Genomic DNA, 20,587 nt, shown 5'->3' with positions numbered 1-20,587 from the left:
AATCTGTGTAGCATGTGTTACTAAATTGTTACAATTAAAATACACACACACTCACACTCACACACAGAGTTTCTGTGCAGAACTTACAGCTGGCTTGTTTTCTTCATCCACCACTTTACTGTAGTTTCTTACGGTATCCCTGCAAAGAAAACAGACAAGTCAAAACAACAATATGCGGACAATGGTGGTTTGTTCCACCTTGCACTCTTAGTCTAAATGCCCTTCTCCTGTAGTCTTGTTCTGCCATGTCATTGTCACTGTCAGCATAAAAACATAGTTGGTACACATATAAATTATAATGTTAAAGTTCCCATGCATTCTTCTTCTTCTCCTTCGTTCATTGGCTGAAAGTGAAACTCCCACGTTCAGCGGTTCACTCATGTTTTCGCACGAGTGGGTTTTTACGTATTTATATGACCGTTTTTACCCCGCCATTCAGGCAACAGGGATGTCGTTAGGCGTCGGACATCGGACATATAACGATGAAAATCCCCAAATGTCTGATTCACATTGCCGCATGTCGGTCAGATGTCCTATCGTTTTAGCCTGAGCGTGGTCATTGTCCGATATGTACTCCATTCCTTCGGACAGCGCGATATTCGTTAATTTTCATTTCAAGATACAAATCTTCTAAAAGACCGAACGCTCTTGTGTTCAGCTGACACATAAGTTGCCAGTGCCGCGTGCGGATCTTTTCTTTTGTCGGGAATTCCCAAACCGTTTGCGATATGCGCCGTTTGGGTATAAGTTATAACCGTCTCGGTGCAGCGCACTGATCTAAAAATAGTTGATTATTTTTAGATCAGTGCATGCTACAGGAGTACGGAAGACAACTCCAACTGACTAAATTTGTCGTCTGCTTTTGTTTTCGATACGAGACGAAGCACTGAATTTATGCCGCTGAAAAAAACCAAACTAAAGCCTGCAAAAGATCAGCATTAGATCAAACCGATCATTTTGTTTTTCAACTTTTATCCAAATCATGCAGTTTGTAATCAAAGTAAGAGCTCTGAAGTTGTTCATGTTGGTTTCTTTTTTGTGGTTTCTTTGAAACTAAACAAATACAACATTATACGCACTCTGTGTTGATGTATTTACTATATTATGTGTGTGTTCTACAGCGCGCGCGCATGGGTGTGTGTGTGTGTGCGCGTGTGCGTGTGTGTGTGTGGGCGCATGCCTTTGGAACAATTCCATGGAATGTGTTTGGCGCAAATTCAAAATGTCCTGTTACACTTTCTGAAAGCGGTCAAATGTCCTATTGATGCTGAAGAACTCAGGACATTGTCCTATAGGTATGAATTTGTAGCAACATCCCTGAGGCAACCATACGCCGATTTTGGGGGAAGCATGCTGGGTATTTACGTGTTTCTATAACCCATCAAACTCTGACATGGATTACACTATTTACAGGATCTTTTCCGTGCGCACTTGGTCTTGTGCCTATCAAACACTGAAACAGCATTTTGTAACAAGTGTCAAGTACCTGTTGCTCACAAGCTGTGGTCGAGGAACAGTCAGAAAAGTATAATGATCTCACAGTATTTAGTAATTTTTTATAGTGGAGCCGTTATTGCAACTAATTCAAGCACCACAGAAAAAATTTGTTGTAATTGTATGCTGGAACCAATGAGTTGAGTTGATGGTGTACATCTTATATATATATACTACTAGATGAATACCCGCTTCGCCGGGTACCCGGCTTTTCCGGGAAGAAGTAGAGCCGAATACCCAGCTTTGCCGGGTACCCGGCTTTGCCGGGTACATGGCTTTACCGGGTGTACGCCGGCTTTGCCGGCGCATTGTACGCGATTGACGCCACACGAAGGAAGGGAGATAAACGCGCAAAACACTGGAGGAGATAAGGAAGAGTTACTGGGAATAGATGTACAGAAAAACCAAAATCGGTTGAGCGCTGCGCGCTGAGTCTGAGAGCACATGTTGAAAATTTTCATCGACCAGATTGTGTCCGGGGTCTACCTGAATAAATGCCCACCAAATTTGAAGCAGATCCATCGAGAACTTTGGCCGTGCATCGCGAAGTGACACAGACAGACACACACAAGCCGTATATAGATATGATATATATAGATAGATAGAAGATCTATATACTGTGTGGTCATTTTGAAGTCTAACTGTAGGCTGTAAGTAGTGTAACCTCACGAGTGTCCGTGAATGGTCATTCCTCACACCGAGCCTCTCTCACCCCCTCCTCCAAGGCCCTGCTATCAATTCTGTACCTGGAGTCCGCTGGATGAAACTCTCCAAATTCTTTCAGGTGCTTCTTCTGTCCGGATGAAAGTTCAGGTCCGTCAGTCCGTCTCCGCTTGCCTGCATGGCCCCCACGGCCACCCCCACGGCCTCCCCCACGGCTTCCCCCACGGCCACCCCCACGGCCACGTCCACCGCCTCGAAATCCTTGTTTACCCATGATCCAAATCACACGAGACGAAGATTAAAACTTCAGTGAAGAAAAGAAAACCGATAGATCCTGACGTCTCACCTCGTGGTTCACCATGCGGTGTTGTTGTGGAGCGGAAGTGACGTTCTACTTATTGAGTCACATTGTTCAATCTGTTTTACGTTTCTGCCTGCTAAAAACACGAACACCGCTTTATACACTGCGTACTGACACACACACACACACACACACACACACACACACACACACACACACACACACACACACACACACACAAATTATATATCTATATCTATATGTGTGTAAATAGATCAGACAAAAATATAGATCCCTGTTTTATGCCAAGAATTTTGCTCTGTTATTTAAATATTAATAATAATATAATAATAAATGAGCATTTATATAGCGCAACATCATAACTTTACAATTATGCTCTTTGTGCTTGACACATGTATTTAAAATTAAAACACAGTTATACAAGCATTTACATCTACATTCATAGTCAACAATGCTTAATTAAAAGCATACACCATCAAACATACATTACACAAAATTCTTCCACTAACTAAGTAATAAAAACATGAATAAAATAGGTCGTATAAACAAGGAAATACCAGCTGAATATATACCCTTAATCAAACAAAACATGTTATCAACAATACTGAAAAACAGCCCTAGATGTTTATATACATTATCACATTATCACTAAAACAACAAATACACTACATGTAGCCTACTGATGGACTGAGAAAACAAAATCAGGGGTTGTATTTCTTGAAGAGGTGTGTTTTAAGTGCTCGTTTGAATGCTTGGGGTGACTGAGAGTGGAGGATGTGAAAGGGAAGAGAATTCCATTGTGTGGGTGCGCAGAAAGTGAAAGTGCGTTGTCCGTATGTTTTGGTTTTGGTGTGTGGAATGGCAAGGATGCGACAGTCAGAAGAGGCACGGAGTTGTCTTGCTGGAGAATAGACGGTGAGGAGTTCAGAGAAGTAAGCAGGAGACGAGCCAGAAAAGAAGTTAAAGCAGAGGGTGGACAGTTTGTAATCAATGCTGGCTTGAATAGGTAACCAGTGCAGTGTGCGAAGAAGTGGTGTTGGGTGATCTCGTTTTTGTGCTTTGAGAATGAGGCGTGCTGCCGAGTTTTGGACTTTTTGTAGTTTATGCAGGAGGTACAGGGGACAGCCAGAGAGAAGAGAGTTGCAGTAGTCAAGTTTAGAAAGAACAAAGGCACAGACAAGAGTGTTAGTTGTTTGAGAGGAGAGTGTGTGGCGAATGGTGCTGATCTTACGAAGCTCAAAATAAGCTGCTCTACAGACTAAAGATATATGTTTGTTAAGGGTCATGTCAGATGAAAGGGTGAATCCAAGGTTTCTAGCTGATGGAGAGAAAAGAATGTCGGTGTTGCCTACTTGAACAGAAACAGGTTGGGGAGAGGGAAATGTAGTGTTCTTCTTTTTGCACAGTAAGACTTCAGTCTTATCATCATTCAGCTTAAGTTTGTTGTTGTCGACCATCCAAGATTTAACATCAGTGATGCATGTCTGAATGGTCTGGATGGCGGAATGTGTCTCTGCAGGGGGACTGGGTTTATACAGCTGGGTGTCATCATTAGATAATACTCGTCTATAAGATACGAGAATCTATTTGTAGATGTGGAAATGTTTGGTAATTTTTTTATTATTTTTAATGAGAAGCGTTTCTTGGAGACAGGACATGAATTAACTTGATGATGTTTGACACTATAATCAGAAAACAACAAACATTGAGTACCGACGGCCAATTCTAATGTCAAGTGCATGATCAATTATGTAAGTCTGAAAAGAGGTATATGAATCGAGCAAGAAACCGAATTAAGGTTATTGGAGGTCAAATGGGACTGTCACATGTGTGTCTGGTTTTGTTTAGTTTTGTGGGTTTTTTAACTTTTTTTTACTTGTTTTTTAACACTTTTTGGGGGGGGGGTGGGGGGATCTCATTATCAATAAAATAAATTAAAAAATTAAATATTAAACAAAACACCACCCACCCACCTCTGGTTGTTACAATCATGTATCGTAGCATTTAAGCCACAGCCAAGTCAAGAAGGCTTTCAGCAACCAATGAACGGCTTTCTTGCCATTATCAATTTTCTTTCCGGCGTCGCCATTTTGTTGAGAGCGGTTTCCTGCACGCTGCTGCACATTTGAAAAGCAATCGTAAGTTTAGGAGGCTTCCTACTGAAATTATGTTGGTTTGGCCTAGCTGATGCGTCCCAGGCACTTTCGTTAAAAAAAGGAGTATAATGCAATCCTTTGAGGCTTTTGTTTGTTCGTTCATGGGCTGAAACTCCCACGGTTTTTATGACCGTTTTTACCCCGCCATTTAGGCTGATGGGGTCTATGTCGACCAAAAGAGTGGGATTCCCTGTAGGTGGAGTTCCTGGAGGGGGATTCTCTGTATACAGGGAATACCACAGGATTTAGTTCCTGTAGCGTGTTGCTGATATCGCTGAAAGTCACGTGATGCTTGGCGACATCGGTAAAATTTGATGTTTTTCAATCTTTTTTGATATTTCTTAGAAATTCGAGTATGGTTTGCAAGTTTTATTGAAAAACTCCACCCTGTGGGATTCCCTGTATACAGGGAATCCCCCTCCAGGAACTCCACCTACAGGGAATCCCACTCTTTTGGTCGACATACCATCAGCGCCATTTACTATTTAGGCAGCCATACGCCGCTTTCGGAGGAAGCATGCTGGGTATTTTCGTGTTTATATAACCCACCGAACTTGGACATGGATTACAGGATCATTTTCGTGCGCACTTGGTCTTGTGCTTGCGTGTACACACGGGGGTGTTCGGACACCGAGGAGAGTCTGCACACAAAGTTGACTGAGAAATAAATCTCTCGCCGAACGTGGGGACGAACTCACGCTGACAGCGGCCAACTGGATACAAATCCAGCGCGCTACCGACTGAGCTACATCCCCGCCCCTTTGAGGCTTTGATTCCAGTTTCGATATCAAGCTGGAAGTGGAACTGAAAAGTGAAAGTAAATCACCAAGCCGAGTAAACGAACGTGCTTCGTTAAATATTCTTTCTAGGCGTATAGTCTAATGCGAAGTAGCTTATGTTTTATATTCAGTTCCGTAATTTGTTGTCTTGATTTTCCCAGACTTAGTATTATACACATAACTAACTTCTCTCTTGCGCAGTGATACTATTAGTATTACTACTATTACTAAATACTACTGAATTAGAAAATAATAACTTAATAAGATTCATTCGAATCATTGACTAAATAATTTGTGACACAAGTGTCAAGTACTAAGACTGTCCTGCTGTTAAAGCCTGTCCTTAATTGGATTAAGGGAAGCTTCTAGCATGAAAATCGACCAAAAATCACTTCAAATTGCTCTTCAGTATGATGCCCAAATAACTTGAATTTATGTGTGTGTGTAGTCCAACTATTGAAGATTACAAACATAAAAGGGAAATTGGCCCCAGGTATTTTATTTAATTTATATAAATATTTTAAAATAGGGTATAAATACGGATTCGCAAAAATTTATGTTTGGCATTTCCCACATAATTTGGTCATGAAAGGTAATACAAACTTAACATTTTGCATATACAATTCTAAATACATGAACTACATTATCACATAGGATAAAATGTATAACTTGAAATTTAGTCGCAATTTTTAGTAACGGTTTAACGCCAAAAAATCTAAAAAATGAAAATTGGTTTAAAATGATTGCATCAACTAAATCCTATGTGGGATTATAGCTTTATGTGTCCTGAAACACTGTACAAAATTTTATAAGCATATCTGCAAAGGTTCATGAGATATTCAAGAAACGGTCGGTCAAAATAAACTGAAACGCGTTTTGAGAAAACGGTCAAAATGTAAGCTCTTTACTTCAGAAGAGGAGATGCATGCATATATATCTGTCATGGACAAAAGTTTTTACAGGACATCACATGTGCATGTGTACAACAATCTGTGACTTACCTAGTCTATTCATGAGCCCCAGATAAGTAATATTCCTCCCCATCTACATTCTGTTCAGCGGCATGAAGGGACCGAAGTCGACGTGCAAACTGCACAGCCTCACTTGCTTGGATTTGTCCAGCTGACACTCTGCTTGCATCCACTTTTTTGAGAAATTGTCTTGTCCATGTGCCAGCTTCCATCCCAAGAAGAGGGAAAATATCCAGCCTTCCACACTCTCCATCATTATATACAATAGTTGCGTCCGCTACAGCTAAGCAAAGTCGCTTTCGGCCGACAAAAACAGTCTTCGGACATCTTTGCCAGATGAGATTGTGGAAGCTCTCATTGGTATTCTGAGAGCCCCCATGAAGACATCTTTCCAGCAGGCTATCTTGGGTCAGGGTCACAAAAATTGGACGGATGGCTTCGCACACAAAATCTGGAAAGGCATTTTTGTCTGGATCTCCTCTGCCAGTTTTGGATGGACACCAGGTCCCACAGTTGTCATGTTTTTTATTAAGGTGTTGCCAGATGGCCCAAATGTCCTTTTTCATCTGTCCTAAATTGCCAGAATTCTTCCTTATAGCTGCACCAAAATGAGCTTGAATTTTGAGTATTGCTTTTTTTGTCAACCCACCCCCCTTTCCGCCTATGCCTTTGACAGATTTGCCGTTCTTATTGAAAGTTTTGTTTTTTAGTTCATTCACTTTATTCAAAAGTTGGCGACCCATTCTTTTTTGAACATGCCCACAGCATTCTAACTTTTCTATTCTAACTCCCTCATACACAGGTGGCTCAGAATTTTTTAGACAACTATATGTCTTGCTGTCCCCGTCCCCAAGAAAGTTGACATATCTAAGACCATGTAGCTCCTGTGACCTTCTAAAGATCTTCAATGCCCCAGCAGGTTCCATAGCTGCAGCACTCCCCTCGTGGTTTTTGTCACATATTTCTCTGTCTGTGTTCATCTTTCCAATCCAAAAGTTCTTGTCCTTGTTTCTTTTTCTCTTGTTTTTTACAGCTGTCACAGTGATTAGACAGCACCTCGGTGTCTACAACTTTTGACTTTTGACCATTTACACTGAGCACAGTTACCACTCCATTTTTGCTCTGAAATCCCCGTCTATGATAGGTGCCATCCCCAGATACAGTCACATCATTCCCCTCACAGGCCTCAGAAACCTCATGTGCAGCAACAGATTTGCTGATATCGGCTACTTTTTCTGTGGCCTTCCTGATCTGATTCTTGTGATTGGCCCACGTGCTATTGTTTAGTGAGCATGGTATGTTCATGTTGCCAAGGAATCTCTTAGCAGGTGCTTGGTCCCGACCGATAACAAACATAGAAAAGGGGAACCTTCTATTTACCTCAAAAACTTTGTTACATTTTTTAGATGTAAACAAAGTCATGTTGTGTTGACAACCACACTCGAATTTCAGTTCAGATGCAAGATCTGTCCTCACCTCAGTCACAGAAGAAAGCCGCGCAGCACCGATCGGTCGTTTGCACTCAGGACACAATAATCCGTTGATGAATGTGACTAAAAGTTCACAGTCAACGAATCTAAACCCAGTAAGTTCATCTTGGCTGTCAAAAGGCACAGATTCTTCTTTATTTGTGTCCAATTTTCGCAGTTTGGCACTCGATGCACACAAATGCAGAGGTGCAGACGACGCTTCTTCCTCTCCACGTTTTCTCTTTGCAGGCCGCCGACACTGATCAGGCACATTTTCCACAGTTGAATTGCTTGCATCCAAGGGAAGCCTAGCCAAAACATGTCGATTCCTTGGAGGTGTCTTTGTCTTTTTCTTGTAGCAATCCTTTCTTTTACCCATTGTAAGCTATAAACAAGTTTTGATGGCAAACACACTGACCCAATCGAAAGTAGCGTGGAAGACACAGACAGAGGCTGATTTGACCCACTTCTCAACTGGGTGAGCCGCAGCCGAAGCCCTTTTAGAAGAAGGCTTGTGATTGGTTTGTTTTCAGGTTGGCCTTCTTTGGGCCATTTGCCAAACAACCAATGAAAATCGTTGTAATGGAGTTTGTTTGGCGTTTCTAAACGGGGCTAGAAGGGATTTTGCTGTTCATATCCCAGTTTAAATTTTGTTTCTATGTTAGGTAGAAGAGAAGATATGGCCTTTCAAATTTTTTGCATAGTTAATGAGGGGTAGACTGGTGTTGTTTTTAAAACATTTACCTCAGAAATAAAATAAAATAAAATATTTAGGGTTGCAGAAATAACTAATACGGTTGATAGGGGGGTTGGAAAGGGTTTATGGAAACAAAATCACATGAAAACTCAAATCACACCAAAAAGCGTTTTTTTTCATGCTAGAAGCTTCCCTTAAGTCAACTTCGCGTAGCTCACTTCGCGAAGCTTCCGGAATGAGAATTTGTCCCTTAATTGAACTATTTTCAGCATTATTCATAGCATAGAATAAGGCACGGTTTCATTTACTAGTGCGCCTTGTGCCATTGGCGCAGAACATCTCAAAATGTCCCATTGGAATAGACCTTTTCGGTATCTGAGCAGCTCTCGTGAGACACGCTCTTTGTTATGCTTTGAACATCGCGAGAACTTCGAACCTTCGCTTGTGCAGCTCGCACGAGATCGCTGTACCGCATGCTTTGCTATGCTCTGACGCTTGCGAGAGATTACGAGAGCTTGGAATACCGATAGGGTCTATTCCCTTCAGTGTGTCAAAGGGCGCACTGAGATTAGGTACCACTGCGCCGACCCATGCACACTTTTGACACGGGAGTACAGTGTTCGGAATGACCTAAGCAAAAACTGACGCTCGCCAAGCCGAGGAACTTACGAGTTTGTGAAATGCGCTGTGATTGGCTTTTAAAATGTAATTCATTAATATTCAAGCAATCCTGCAAACTATCTGCACTTGCGCGTTTACCTCTGTGGAAACGGTTAACAGAAGCGATATCAATCGAAACACAAACACACACTAACCTGATACACTGGCAAATTCTCATCATCATATGGAACCAAATAGCACTACAGTACCCCCCGGTTAACGTCACTACCGTTTAAGGTCACACCTCTGATAACATCAATCAGGGTGTTGGTCCCGACCTAAAGCCTTCTTTGTATGACTAAGAAAACCTCGCTTAGCGTGACCTCGGATACGGGAACACCTCTTTTTAGGTGACCCCCGTTCTGGTCTCTAAATGCAGAAGACCACCGTTTAAGATCAAGCGAAACTGAAACGGAAAAAAATCTCCCAATTTTGCGGCCTTGACAGATTTTTTCTCCATATGACGTCAAAAGAGAAGTGACGCACAAATCAGATTATTTGGCCCGATTATTTTACCCCAAAGAGAAGGATGAGGAAATCTTTCGCAAATAAAACTTGGAAAATAGTTCCCGCCAAAAAAGTCGTTGAACCAATCAAATTGCCAGTTCGTCATGTCACGTCTGCTTGTTTTCCTGCCGGTTTCCGTGTGCTGCTAAGTAGTGCCAATTTTAGGCCAAAATAAAAGACATTGTTGAAGATTTGAGATATTTGGAAGCTCTCTCTCTCTCTCTCTCTCTCTCTCTCTCTTTGGGGCGGGGACGTAGCTCAGTTGGTAGTGCGCTGGCTTTGTAGCCAGTTGGTCGCTATCAGCGTGGGTTCGATCTCCACGTTCGGCGAGAGATTTATTTCTGGGAGTCAACTTTGTGCAGACTCTCTTCGGTGTTCGAACACCCCCGTGTGCACACATGCGCACGAAAAAGATCCCACATTCACAGCGAAAGTCTCAGGGCTTGGAAAACACGAAGACACGCATGCATCATCTCTCGTCTCCGATTATCATGATCGTATTTCGATACTTTGACGAGACAAACCCAATGCTGATGTGTCGAAGAAGACAGCCACAGCGGGCTTGTTCGAATCAAAGTATCACACCATATCTTCAACGTATTAATTACCAATACCTGTCCCAATATAGACCAGTTGGTCTAAGAGGACGTTAAACCCTCATAGTCAGTCAGTCTCGCTCTTTCGTTCCCCCTCTCTCTCTTCTCTCAAGGTCTCTGTTTCTGTCTGTCTGTCTGTCTGTCACTCTCTGTCTCCGACCCCTCTCCTCTCTCTCTTTCTCTCTATCTTTGCCCCTCTGGCCATCTCTCTCTTCTATCATGTCTCTCTCTCTCTCTCTCTCTCTCTCTCTCTCTCTCTCTCTCTTCCTTTCAATTCCATCCCCTACTCTCTCTCTCTTGATCTCCCTCTTTTTAACTCTATGTCTCTCTTTCCGTCTCCTCTCTTTATCTCTGTCTGTCATGATCAGTTTGTCTGTGTCTCTCTTTCTATGTCTGTCTGTCTTACCTCACATCCTCTCTCTCTCTCTCTCTCTCTCTCTCTCTCTCTCTCTCTCTCTCTCTCTCTCTCTCTCTCTCTCTCTCTCTCTCTCTCTCTCTCTCTCTCTCTCTCTCTCTCCAATGCAGCTGATGGTCTCTGTGTCAGTGTCAGTATACTGTAGGCCCTATGTCAGTGTGTGTCTCTCTCTGGATCTGCCCATTATTACGTCATTGACTTTCAATTGGCGGGAAGTCTTTATGGGACCCCAAACTAAACTCTGATCTCCTCGGATAAGATCAATTTTTTTTCTACTGAAATTGATCTTATCCGAGGATCGGTTAACGTGTCCCTCGGATAAGATCACGATTTTTTTTGGTCCCAAGGGGGGTCACCTTATCCGAGGAGTACTGTATTTTGCATCTTTTGACAAAAGCCTAACCTGCTTTATGCGTTTTGCCTTGGACTGTGTAATGTCCGATCAAAATTTGGTTGAGGGGGACAAATGTCCCATTGTCTTTTTCTTCCAGGCTAAACCCTGATAAGGGAATGCACTTTGCTCTTTCGAGTGTGATTTCAACGTCCACCATGAATCAAAAAGCACTCTTCTGACAAAAAAGAACAACTTCGTCACAGCTACGGCGTAGCTTCGCATGTCAAAACTTGCTAAGCGATGTAGTTGACAAAGTACTTCGCCGTAGCTGCGGTTTTTCAGTATAAAGATTTCCAGAAGCTTCGCGTAGTCCACTTTGTGCTATATAAGGACGGGCTTCAGACTCAGAGTTGGCCTGTTCTTCAAGTTCACATTTTTCTCATACTTACTTACTATTACTTACTCTGGATCATACTTTTTGTAAATTGTAGTATTTTGTACACAGGCTCAACGTCACCCCTACAGAAGCAACACATTCTAATTCCTCCACCCGACCCCACCTGCAAACTCTGCCACTGCCTAATAGTGAATCAAGTGATCACCTCGCTGAGAGTGAAATCAATCACTAGTAGTAGTAGCAGTATATATTATATGTTGCTGGGTTGTTGTTGGGTTGTTGTTTTTGTTTTTTTGAGGGGGGGGGGGGGGGATTCGGGTTAGTGCATTCAGGGGTTATTTTTGTTACAATTTAATTGATATCATGATTAGTTGTGTTTTCTTTACAGATCATGTCCACCATCAAAATATTTATTGGCAACCTCAGTGGAGACACAGAGCCAAATGATGTGAGAGTTCTCTTTGAAAAGTATGGCACCGTGGAGGAGTGCGATGTCCTGAAGAACTATGGCTTTGTGGTAAGCTGATTGAAGTTGAACAAAATATAATTTTTATTTTCAAAACAAACAAAAACCTGTAACTTTGTAATTGTAAGGTTTACATGAATCTGTAAGCTAATGCTGTAACTTACCTTACATTAAAACATCACCAGTCAGGAACTTGAAGTCTGGTGCATGATTATCTTGATATCCCATAGATATTAACACTCAATAACAGCTATTGTGTTTTCAGCGTAGCGTAGCAATAATACTTGTTAGAGTAAAAAACATGTCAAAATTAGTTGCATTATAAATTTATGCTTGTTTAGGTCAAAATATTAGACCCTATTGATTTTTTGTTACTCTGAAAAAACAAAAGAATTACATAGCCACTGGTGAATTAACAGAGAAAAAAATAAAGTAAAACGGAGGTTTTCGCATCCATGGGAGGTAACCAGAACAGACTGAGCCAGTAGCGCAACATATGTCGTGACAACCAGGTGACAGTATACATAAAGGTCGCGACAACCAGCATAAGGGTTAAGAGGAGGGAGCCTTAAAATGGGGGTAAATGTACAGAGGTTATTAATATTAACAGAAAGTCTGAGAAAACTGGTCTTTAAATGGAGGAAGTCTTAAATTCGGGGGTTTTAAAAAAGGGGGGTTCCACTGTATGCTGTGTTGATAACATGTTTTTGTCAGTGACAGCTACCCACATGCTCAATGCTGGCTGTTGCATACGTTTTAGTGCGCATACCTGTTGCGAATACATGTACCAACGGAAATCAATGAACATTGAAACACTCTCAGTCTAAAAAACAAATGCACGGAGAAAACCAACATAACTGGATCAGTGGATGTTTCCATGGGTGCAACTCTTCCGTCTAGGACGGAATTTCCGTTTTTCTCAGGAGGCTGCAGACGGAAAATCCGTTTTTTTGAAAATTCTGGATCAAGGCCATTGTGTTTGGGTGGGGGGTTGCTTGAAAGGTCAAGCCACCTCTGACCATTCCTGATAGGGACGGTTGTGTAAAGGTGCCAAGAGGGGAGAGAGAGAAGGATGTCATGTCATACTGGTGAATGTGGCATCTTAAGTGCTGTGTATTTAGCCTTCCTTATATACCCCACTTTCAGGGATTCAGAGACCTTCAGTGGTAGAGAAAATTTGCATTCCTGAAGTATGAACCAGTGGTATTTTGCTTCAAATACATTGAGTCCTTTAGAAAGTTGGCAACTAAAACAAGCTTGCTTGAAACTTATTTCTCTTTTAATTCAAGCTATGATTCAACAATCATTTGCGAATTTAACTCCTAAAATGAAAAAGCAGCATCAGAAGATTGCATGTGCATGGCAAGGGATATAACTCTGGAGGTTTCTGTTTTTGTCTAAACCTTCTTCTTTTTAACCTGAGCAGTTAGCCCTTTTGAAAGTATTCAATTGAAACAAACTCAGTGACTTGAAACTTGTTTCTCATTTGGTTGAAGCTATGGTTCAACAATTTGAGAATTTACCTCCTGCAATGATAAATTCATAAGCTTCAAGTGAAGAAGTTGTAATACAAGGGAGGTGACTGTAATTTCCTGTGTTTGTGAAAACTTTTTGTTAGCATGGTAATTTTCCTTTAATTCAGTAAACATTTTTTAAATCAAAGACAAAACTAGGTGATAAAATCAATCACTTTCAAGTTTACAAGATTTTTAATTTTGGCATCTCCAATTTTAAGTTTGTTAGCAAGGAGATGCTTAAAACCCTTCTTCAAATGTGTTGACCTTGTTTTTTGTAGACCCTCTAGCAAGGGTGATGCAACCAAACACCTACAAGTATAGAGGTTTTTCATGTTGTGCATCCTCCTCCCCCCCCCCCCACCCCCCAAAAAAAATAAAACATGTTTGGGTTGTTGTTGCTGTTAAAACCAGGAGAGGCTCAAATAGCCCCTCTTAAAATGCTAAAATTCCTTTTCGGCTGGGTGGTTACAAATACCTTCAGGTTTACAAGATTGTTCATATTATGCATATCCGCAAAGCCTGTTTGTTCTGAAATAGATTTAGAGTCAAAAGAGGCCATTCAAATCCTCCCTGAAATGCAAAAATTAGATTTTGGGCGCTGCCCCTGCACCCCGCCGGGGCCTTGACGGCCCCTGCCCCTGGAACACGACCTTTTCAGTTTTTTCATTTTCCAGCAGTTGCACCCATGTGTTTCTCATTACATCAATTTGCCTGATTTTATATGACGTCATATATAGCATGCTTTCATACATAATAATTGATTATTCCATTTGCTGTTTGAATGTCTGACCTGCTGCGCATAGCGTTTTCACAAAGGGTTACTGCTGAGAATCGGTAGATGCTGAGAGAACAAGAATTGTTTCAGAAGTGAGGCAACGACTGAATGTTTCAGATTCTATCAAAATAGCAATATATCGTGTGTGCATTTTCATTGGCAGCACATGACTGACAAGACTGAAGCCAATACTGCCATTGCCAACCTGGATGGTTACAACATCAAGGGGCAGAGAATGCGAGTGGAGGTAAGCTGGAATGTTGTAGTTGCTTTCCGCAATGTGAACAGATACTAGTATTAGTATTTGGTGCCGAATGACAAACTGACCAAGAGGGAAAAGCGAAATTTTCCAGAACTCGGACGTTAATACTCATTTATTGAGTTGTGAGATCCATATAAACCGATGAAACAGTTGCTCTGGTTTTAAATAAACGCTGTTTTAAGTTCGATTTCAGTATCTTTGGACTGCTCCTATTCTTGAAAATATTTGTGTGAGCTTTTGCCCGATTGACCTTTCTCCAAAATGCGAGATGTTTTTCTTTGGAGCCACAACGTGCTCCGATTTTGCCGAAGAAAATATAAGAAAATCACTTCGATGAAACAGTTCAACTGGCCCATATGAATATTTTTGGTGAAAGGTCAACCAGAAAGGACATATTTTCTTTTAAAAAAACACGTTATTTGAGAGCGGTTGAACTTATGAAGATTTTGTGCTGTCGTTGCGATGAATGTGTGCGTGTATTTGCCGCAAATAATCGTGTTTCCATTCTTCGAGGTGTGTCAGTTGCAGGTCTGCTGCAAGCAACAAATTTAAGAAATGCGTGACCAGTACATTGCCGACATGCGGAGAACAAAGAAGTGACAGAACGTCGTTAGAATCATGATCTATGAACTTTTGATGTTGTTACAGTGCCACCCTGTTTTTCCTCTTAATCGCTTTTCATAGAAATTTGAATAGAGCTGTAGACTTTGTCAGGCTAAAGGTAAAAGCATTGAGCATGAGAATTCACCATTGAGAATTAAAGAAAGAAGTCTTGCTTCTCATTCGTACAGATCCTTTTTCTCTAGTGACACTGTATTCCTTTCTCCCTATTGCATCTGCAAGTTGTGATTTTTTTATTGTCAACCACTTATTCTGCGAGAACTAGGTTGAACTCAGTATGAGCTTTTGGCCATCATGCTGTATAACGTATAAGAAGATCAGAAGGCAGTTTGGATATTTCAGACAGAAGTGTTATCGTTGAAAGTGTTTGCATTGAGCAGTAGGCTAGTAAAAGAAGAAATGCAAAAGTCTACTACAGTTACAATTTTAGGTAATATTTGAATTGAGGGATGTGGCCGAAATTGTTCCTCAAGTTAGAGTAAGTGGTTGGCAAGTATGCGAATGACCCTGACATTCCATCAGCGAGTAGCGAAGGCTTGGTGAATTGCACTCCGCCGTGTGCTTTTGCCGCTCGGCTTGCGTTACCCTGCTCGTGGCCGTCCTTCTTCCGACCTTGACCTCGATAATGCTGTATCCCTGCTCGTCCTGTTGCAGCTTTCAACCGGCAAAAAGGGAAACCCGAAAGGAGACCGCAGAGGGTAAATTTCATCTTCGCCATTCCGCAACCTTATTGTTCAGCGTTACATTATTCGCTTGCAAGTTGCAAATAATTTAACCTGGTCACCTCTGAACACAGGGGTCACAGGAAACGAAAGATTCCTCTTGTTAGTGTTAACCCGAAAGGATTTATTGACATCCTTTGCTGTAGGCAAATTCAAGTGAGTTTTTGCGTGAAATTTTTATTCTATTTCATTGTCGACTTTTCCGTGCTGTTGAACATAACGTTCTTTGATTTTTGACCATGCTAACAGTAACATATTCCGCTTTTTTTTGCCTCGTCTTCTTTTTCCCCACCCAAGTTATGAAGCCCCATACGTGATAATGCCGTGCTTGCAGAGTGAAACGAAAAAGTTGTTACATCAACCTCAAGCGTTTTTCCAAACATGGTTTATGTGCGAATCAATAGACACTTCGGGGGAAAAGGTTTTGAAGGTGTGTAACAATAACCAGAAGCTGTATTTTGTAACCTGATCAAGTAATATGCAGGCATGGGAATTGTCCGCCGAAAGGCAAACTTCCGCCCATTTTTTTTTTCGTTCCACCGAAAAAGCAAAAGTGTCCACCGAAAAAAAAAACCAGGGGGAGGCAAAAATGGTTCTGAAAACTGAATTTAATGGCAAACTTGGAGCTCAGATGACACCAAATTGCACAATTTGGGTTCTTTGGAGAAATACAAAATGTCAGTCTTGTTTACTTTTTTAAATTCCCATGCCTGAATATGAACTCCTTTGGTCATACTCTATAAGCTTTGCGTATAGACTTGTAGAGTGTGTATTCTTAATACATTTAAACCGTTTTAAGCACACACAGAAAATAGTTCATACAATTACCATGCAGAAAAGGTAAGTGTTGATTGTAGTATGTGATACATAACTTATCACCAAGCATTTCATGCTTTGCATTTTATTGCTCCTTTTCTTTTCATCCATTTTTTTAATCAACAATTTAAAAATTGGAATTTTCTGGTAATATTTTGAAGCTTTAGGAATTTAATTTTGAAATGTAAATTCATTTTAAAAATGAAATAAATGTTGGACGGTTGAACTGAGTAAGCTGAGAGGTTCTTTATATATACCCATGGTGTTGACTTTTGGGTTTGTTTCCATGACATTTACCTTTGCTTTACCCGTTTCAGGTCAGACAGTTACAGAGGTGGTCGGTCCCGACCCTACCCCTCTGGCCCCCCACGTAGAGGGCTGCCTCCACCACCAGGCTACGACCGCTTTGACCCCTACTACCGCTATCCCCCCTACCCAGAGAGGGACCCCTACTACCGCATGCCACCAGCAGACCGTTACCTCCCACGTCTTCCACCCCCAGGCGATCGTTACGGTCCACTGCCCTTGCCACGTGATCGCCTCATGCCAGAGGAGAGGGGTGGCTACCCACCCCCTCCAGATCCCCGGGATCGCTTGATGGCCAGGGAGCGCCTGCCGCCCTACCCTGAGGAGCGTGCTGCTGCCTATGACCGCTTGAGAGCTGCAGAAAGGGCACCCCTGCCAGCTGATCCTTACTACAGGGAGAGGTCGCCACCCCCTGCTAGGCCCCCTCCAGAGTACTACGACAGGTAAGCTGTATAGATTGGGTGTATGGTTTTAATATGATAAAAGAAGTGATATGGGTGAGATTCTGGCTTGTTTCAAAGGTCTGAAAAAACGCTATTGTGCTGAACAAGTTGTTGCAAAGTGTCAAGGGAGGATTTTTACATTTCCTTTACCCCCCGCGGGTTAGGGGGAGTCCCATATTGGTTGGGACGAGAAAGAATTTACCCGATGCTCCCCAGCATGTCATAAGAGGCGACCAACAGATTCTGTTTCTCCTTTTACCCTTGTTAAGTGTTTATTGTATAGAATATAGTCAATGTTTGTAAAGATTTTAGTCAAGCAGTATGTAAGAAATGTTAAGTCCTTTGTACTGGAAACTTGCATTCTCCCAGTAAGGTAATATATTGTACTACATTGCAAGCCCCTGGAGCAAATTTTTGATTAGTGCTTTTGTGAACAAGAAACAATTGACAAGTGGCTCTATCCCATCTTCCCCCTTTCGTGGTTGAAAACGACGTTAAACACCAAATAAAGAAAAGTACATTTCATTTGGTTGACATGAAAAATGGTAGTTGGCGGACGGGCGCAGTGGCGTGGTGGTAAGACGTCGGCCTACTAATCGGGAGGTCGTGAGTTCGAACTCCGGTCGCTGCCGCCTGGTGGGTTAAGAGTGGAGATTTTTCCAATCTCCCAGGTCAACTTATCCTCGCGCCCCCTGATTGGCGTAGAGGCGCGTCCCCCGGGTGGTGGATGGGGGAGCCTTCTCTACTAACTTCTGAGAGAAGGTCGCATCACTCTCGATGCCGTGAACCTAATTAGGATCTTTTTCTTGTTTCTTCTCTATTTCTGCCTCCCCAAAGTCCTTTTACTTTCCTTTTCTCACCCATAAAATTCTTCACTTATTACCCTTGTTAAGTGGTTCTTGTATAGAATATAGTCAATATTTGTAAAGATTTTAGTCAAGCAGTATGTAAGAAATGTTTAGTCCTTTGTACTGGAAACTTGCATTCTCCCAGTAAGGTCATATATTGTACTACGTTGCAAGCCCCTGGAGCAATTTTTTGATTAGTGCTTTTGTGAACAAGAAACACTTAACAAGTGGCTCTATCCCATCTCCCCCCTTTCCCCTATCCCATCCCCCCTTTCCCTCGTCGCGATATAACCTTCGTGGTTGAAAACGACGTTAAACACCAAATAAAGAAAGAAAGTTCAACTTATGTGCAGACCTGCTAGTGACTTAACCCCCTTCGTGTGTACACACAAGCACAAGACAAAGTGCCCACGGAAAAGATCCTGTAATCCATGTCAGAGTTCGGTGGGTTATGGAAACACGAAAATACCCAGCATGCCTACTCAACGAAAGCGGAGTGAAGCTGACTATGCTCTCAGAGTATAGTGTGGGGAACCCAAATGGGCAAACGAGCTCACACGTAACCAGACAATTCTGGAACGCTGAAGAAGAAGGTAGTTGGCAGAAAAAAATTTGATCATGGAACTGTCCTTGCACTGTTACTAATGGATTGACACTTTGTGTTTGTTTCTGCAGGAAAGTTCCTCTGATGAGAACCCCTCAAGCCCCTGAGCCTGCTGCCTCTCGTCTCAACACCACGGCTTACCCTGCGGCCAACGGCTACGATTACTACCGCCGACCTGCAGCTACTGAGCGCTCTGACTACGGAGCTTCAGCAGGCGGCCAGGACTACTACGCACCCCCGAGCAGAGGTGCTGGTGGTTATGATCGCGGCATGCAGCAACAGCAAGGAGCCAACGGCGGAGGTGGCTATGGCATGCAGCAGCAATCGCAGCAACAGAACAAAGGTTATGACAGTCAGACAGCGCTGCAGACGCAGCCCATTTTCTTCTGAGAGACTTGACTGTGAAAGGAGCTGTCATGCTCTCATTGTTGGCATCATTTCCTAAGTTTTAAACTGCCAGTTTTGTGAACATCTTTACACCACTTTTAATCTTTAAAAAAAAATGATGAAAGAAAATTGACTAACAAATTTTCTCCCTCTTCAGCTCTCTATGTGAATCAGCAAGTTTTATTCTTGAAAAGCATTTCTCTTTTATGTGATGTCTGTTGTCTCAGCATTGTAGTTGATGTTGTTAAGTTTTCATCATTATTTCATACAGAATGTATGACTGACTGAGATAGGCCAAGTGGCACTGCTTGAGTTGTATTTTCTTTGCAGCTCTGTGTCTTCCTTACATCTTAGAAAGGAACAGAAGAGCTGATTTTAAACTGTTCCAACTTTTTTTTATGAAATGGTGAATTTTATGTCAGCTTTGCTGTTGGCTAGTCATGACAATGTTGATACTGATTTACTGGTGCTTTGATATAGCTGAAGGCAAAGATAGATTTTCACCAAGGCAGCAGAGATGTGAAAGGATTGTTGAAAAGACTTTTGTGAAATGAAATAAGGAACACGTGATCTGTTCAGGTTCGTAAATGAGGTGAAAAAAATAATCCTCTCTCAGTCTGACGGAATATTGTTTCAGTCTCACAGAATCAAACACACTGACAGTTGGTCAGTGTTGTTGCAATTCACATGAAGGTGGCATAGATCATTCCTTTTTAGGTTTTAAAAGTAACGGAAGAGTTATATTTTAATTTTATTATGTTCATGCTAAGGCAATGATTTCATTTCTGTGTGTTCTTCTTATTACGAAGTGACAAGATTGTACTTTAAAGTTTATTGTATACAAAGAAGTTCAGGAAATTTGCTGATTTTGATCTTTCAATATTGCCTAAATTGTTTTACCGGTGATATCTTGCATCATTTTGAGATTCTTCATTTCTTAGATTATCAGTTATGATCATTGTCATATTATTTTCACATTAGCTATGTAAGCTTTCCATTCCTTTTTAAATTTCTCTTATGAACATTCATCCCTACATTCATTTCGGTGTCAGACAAAGCCCACGGTTGAATGTATCTTTGTTGTGTTTGACGTTCTGTTCATTTATTTCTGAGATTTCTGCTGAGGATGGCGCTAAAAAGGGCAAGATTTTCACGTATTTGTTTTTATTGTTCTATGTTGTGTCATGAACAAACCACCGAATGTTTGAATGATCATGATGCTTTGCAAAATTAATAATAAACATTGACAGTGACACATAACACTTTGTCCCTTCTGTATTGGTGAGGGCATGACTGCGATGAAGAGATGCTGTGGTGGTGGTGTGTGAGGAAATGAATGTGTCATATGTACTTTGTTCAT

At 41.7% G+C, this 20,587-nt stretch overlaps 2 protein-coding genes across 2 annotated transcripts in view; one reads left to right on the top strand and one right to left on the bottom strand.

Moving 5' to 3' along the window:
* Nucleotides 1–2,446, bottom strand: part of LOC138953978 (U3 small nucleolar RNA-associated protein 25 homolog) — a 50,431-nt gene extending 47,985 nt beyond the window's left edge. Inside the window, exons 1-2 of the mRNA XM_070326005.1 lie at nucleotides 2,241–2,446; nucleotides 88–139 (exon numbers count right to left, since the gene is read on the bottom strand). Coding sequence (XP_070182106.1) covers nucleotides 88–139; nucleotides 2,241–2,431 — 243 coding nt within the window. The 5' untranslated portion in view covers nucleotides 2,432–2,446. The remainder of the gene's footprint in view (nucleotides 1–87; nucleotides 140–2,240) is intronic.
* Nucleotides 2,447–4,501: 2,055 nt separating this feature from the next.
* LOC138953954 (RNA-binding protein lark-like) lies at nucleotides 4,502–20,487 on the top strand. Its single transcript, XM_070325970.1, has 6 exons — nucleotides 4,502–4,617; nucleotides 11,849–11,977; nucleotides 14,382–14,465; nucleotides 15,756–15,799; nucleotides 16,957–17,388; nucleotides 18,912–20,487. Exons 2-6 carry the CDS (start codon nucleotides 11,852–11,854, stop codon nucleotides 19,228–19,230), a joined length of 1,005 nt encoding a protein of 334 aa, XP_070182071.1. The 5' UTR covers nucleotides 4,502–4,617; nucleotides 11,849–11,851; the 3' UTR covers nucleotides 19,231–20,487.
* Nucleotides 20,488–20,587: the final 100 nt, after the last annotated feature.

The sequence above is a fragment of the Littorina saxatilis genome, linkage group LG17 (assembly GCF_037325665.1).
Source record: "Littorina saxatilis isolate snail1 linkage group LG17, US_GU_Lsax_2.0, whole genome shotgun sequence".
NCBI classification, from domain to species: Eukaryota; Metazoa; Mollusca; class Gastropoda; order Littorinimorpha; family Littorinidae; genus Littorina; species Littorina saxatilis.
Note: the sequence above shows the minus strand (reverse complement) of the source record. Positions and strands in the feature narration are given on the sequence as shown.

Excerpts from the sequence above, each read along its gene's own strand:
- LOC138953954 (XM_070325970.1), top strand. The coding sequence starts at position 11,852 with ATGTCCACCATCAAAATATTTATTGGCAACCTCAGTGGAGACACAGAG. Across the intron at positions 14,466-15,755 it reads GGCAGAGAATGCGAGTGGAG|CTTTCAACCGGCAAAAAGGG; the intron begins GTAAGCTGGAAT and ends GTCCTGTTGCAG. Across the intron at positions 15,800-16,956 it reads CCGAAAGGAGACCGCAGAGG|GTCAGACAGTTACAGAGGTG; the intron begins GTAAATTTCATC and ends TACCCGTTTCAG.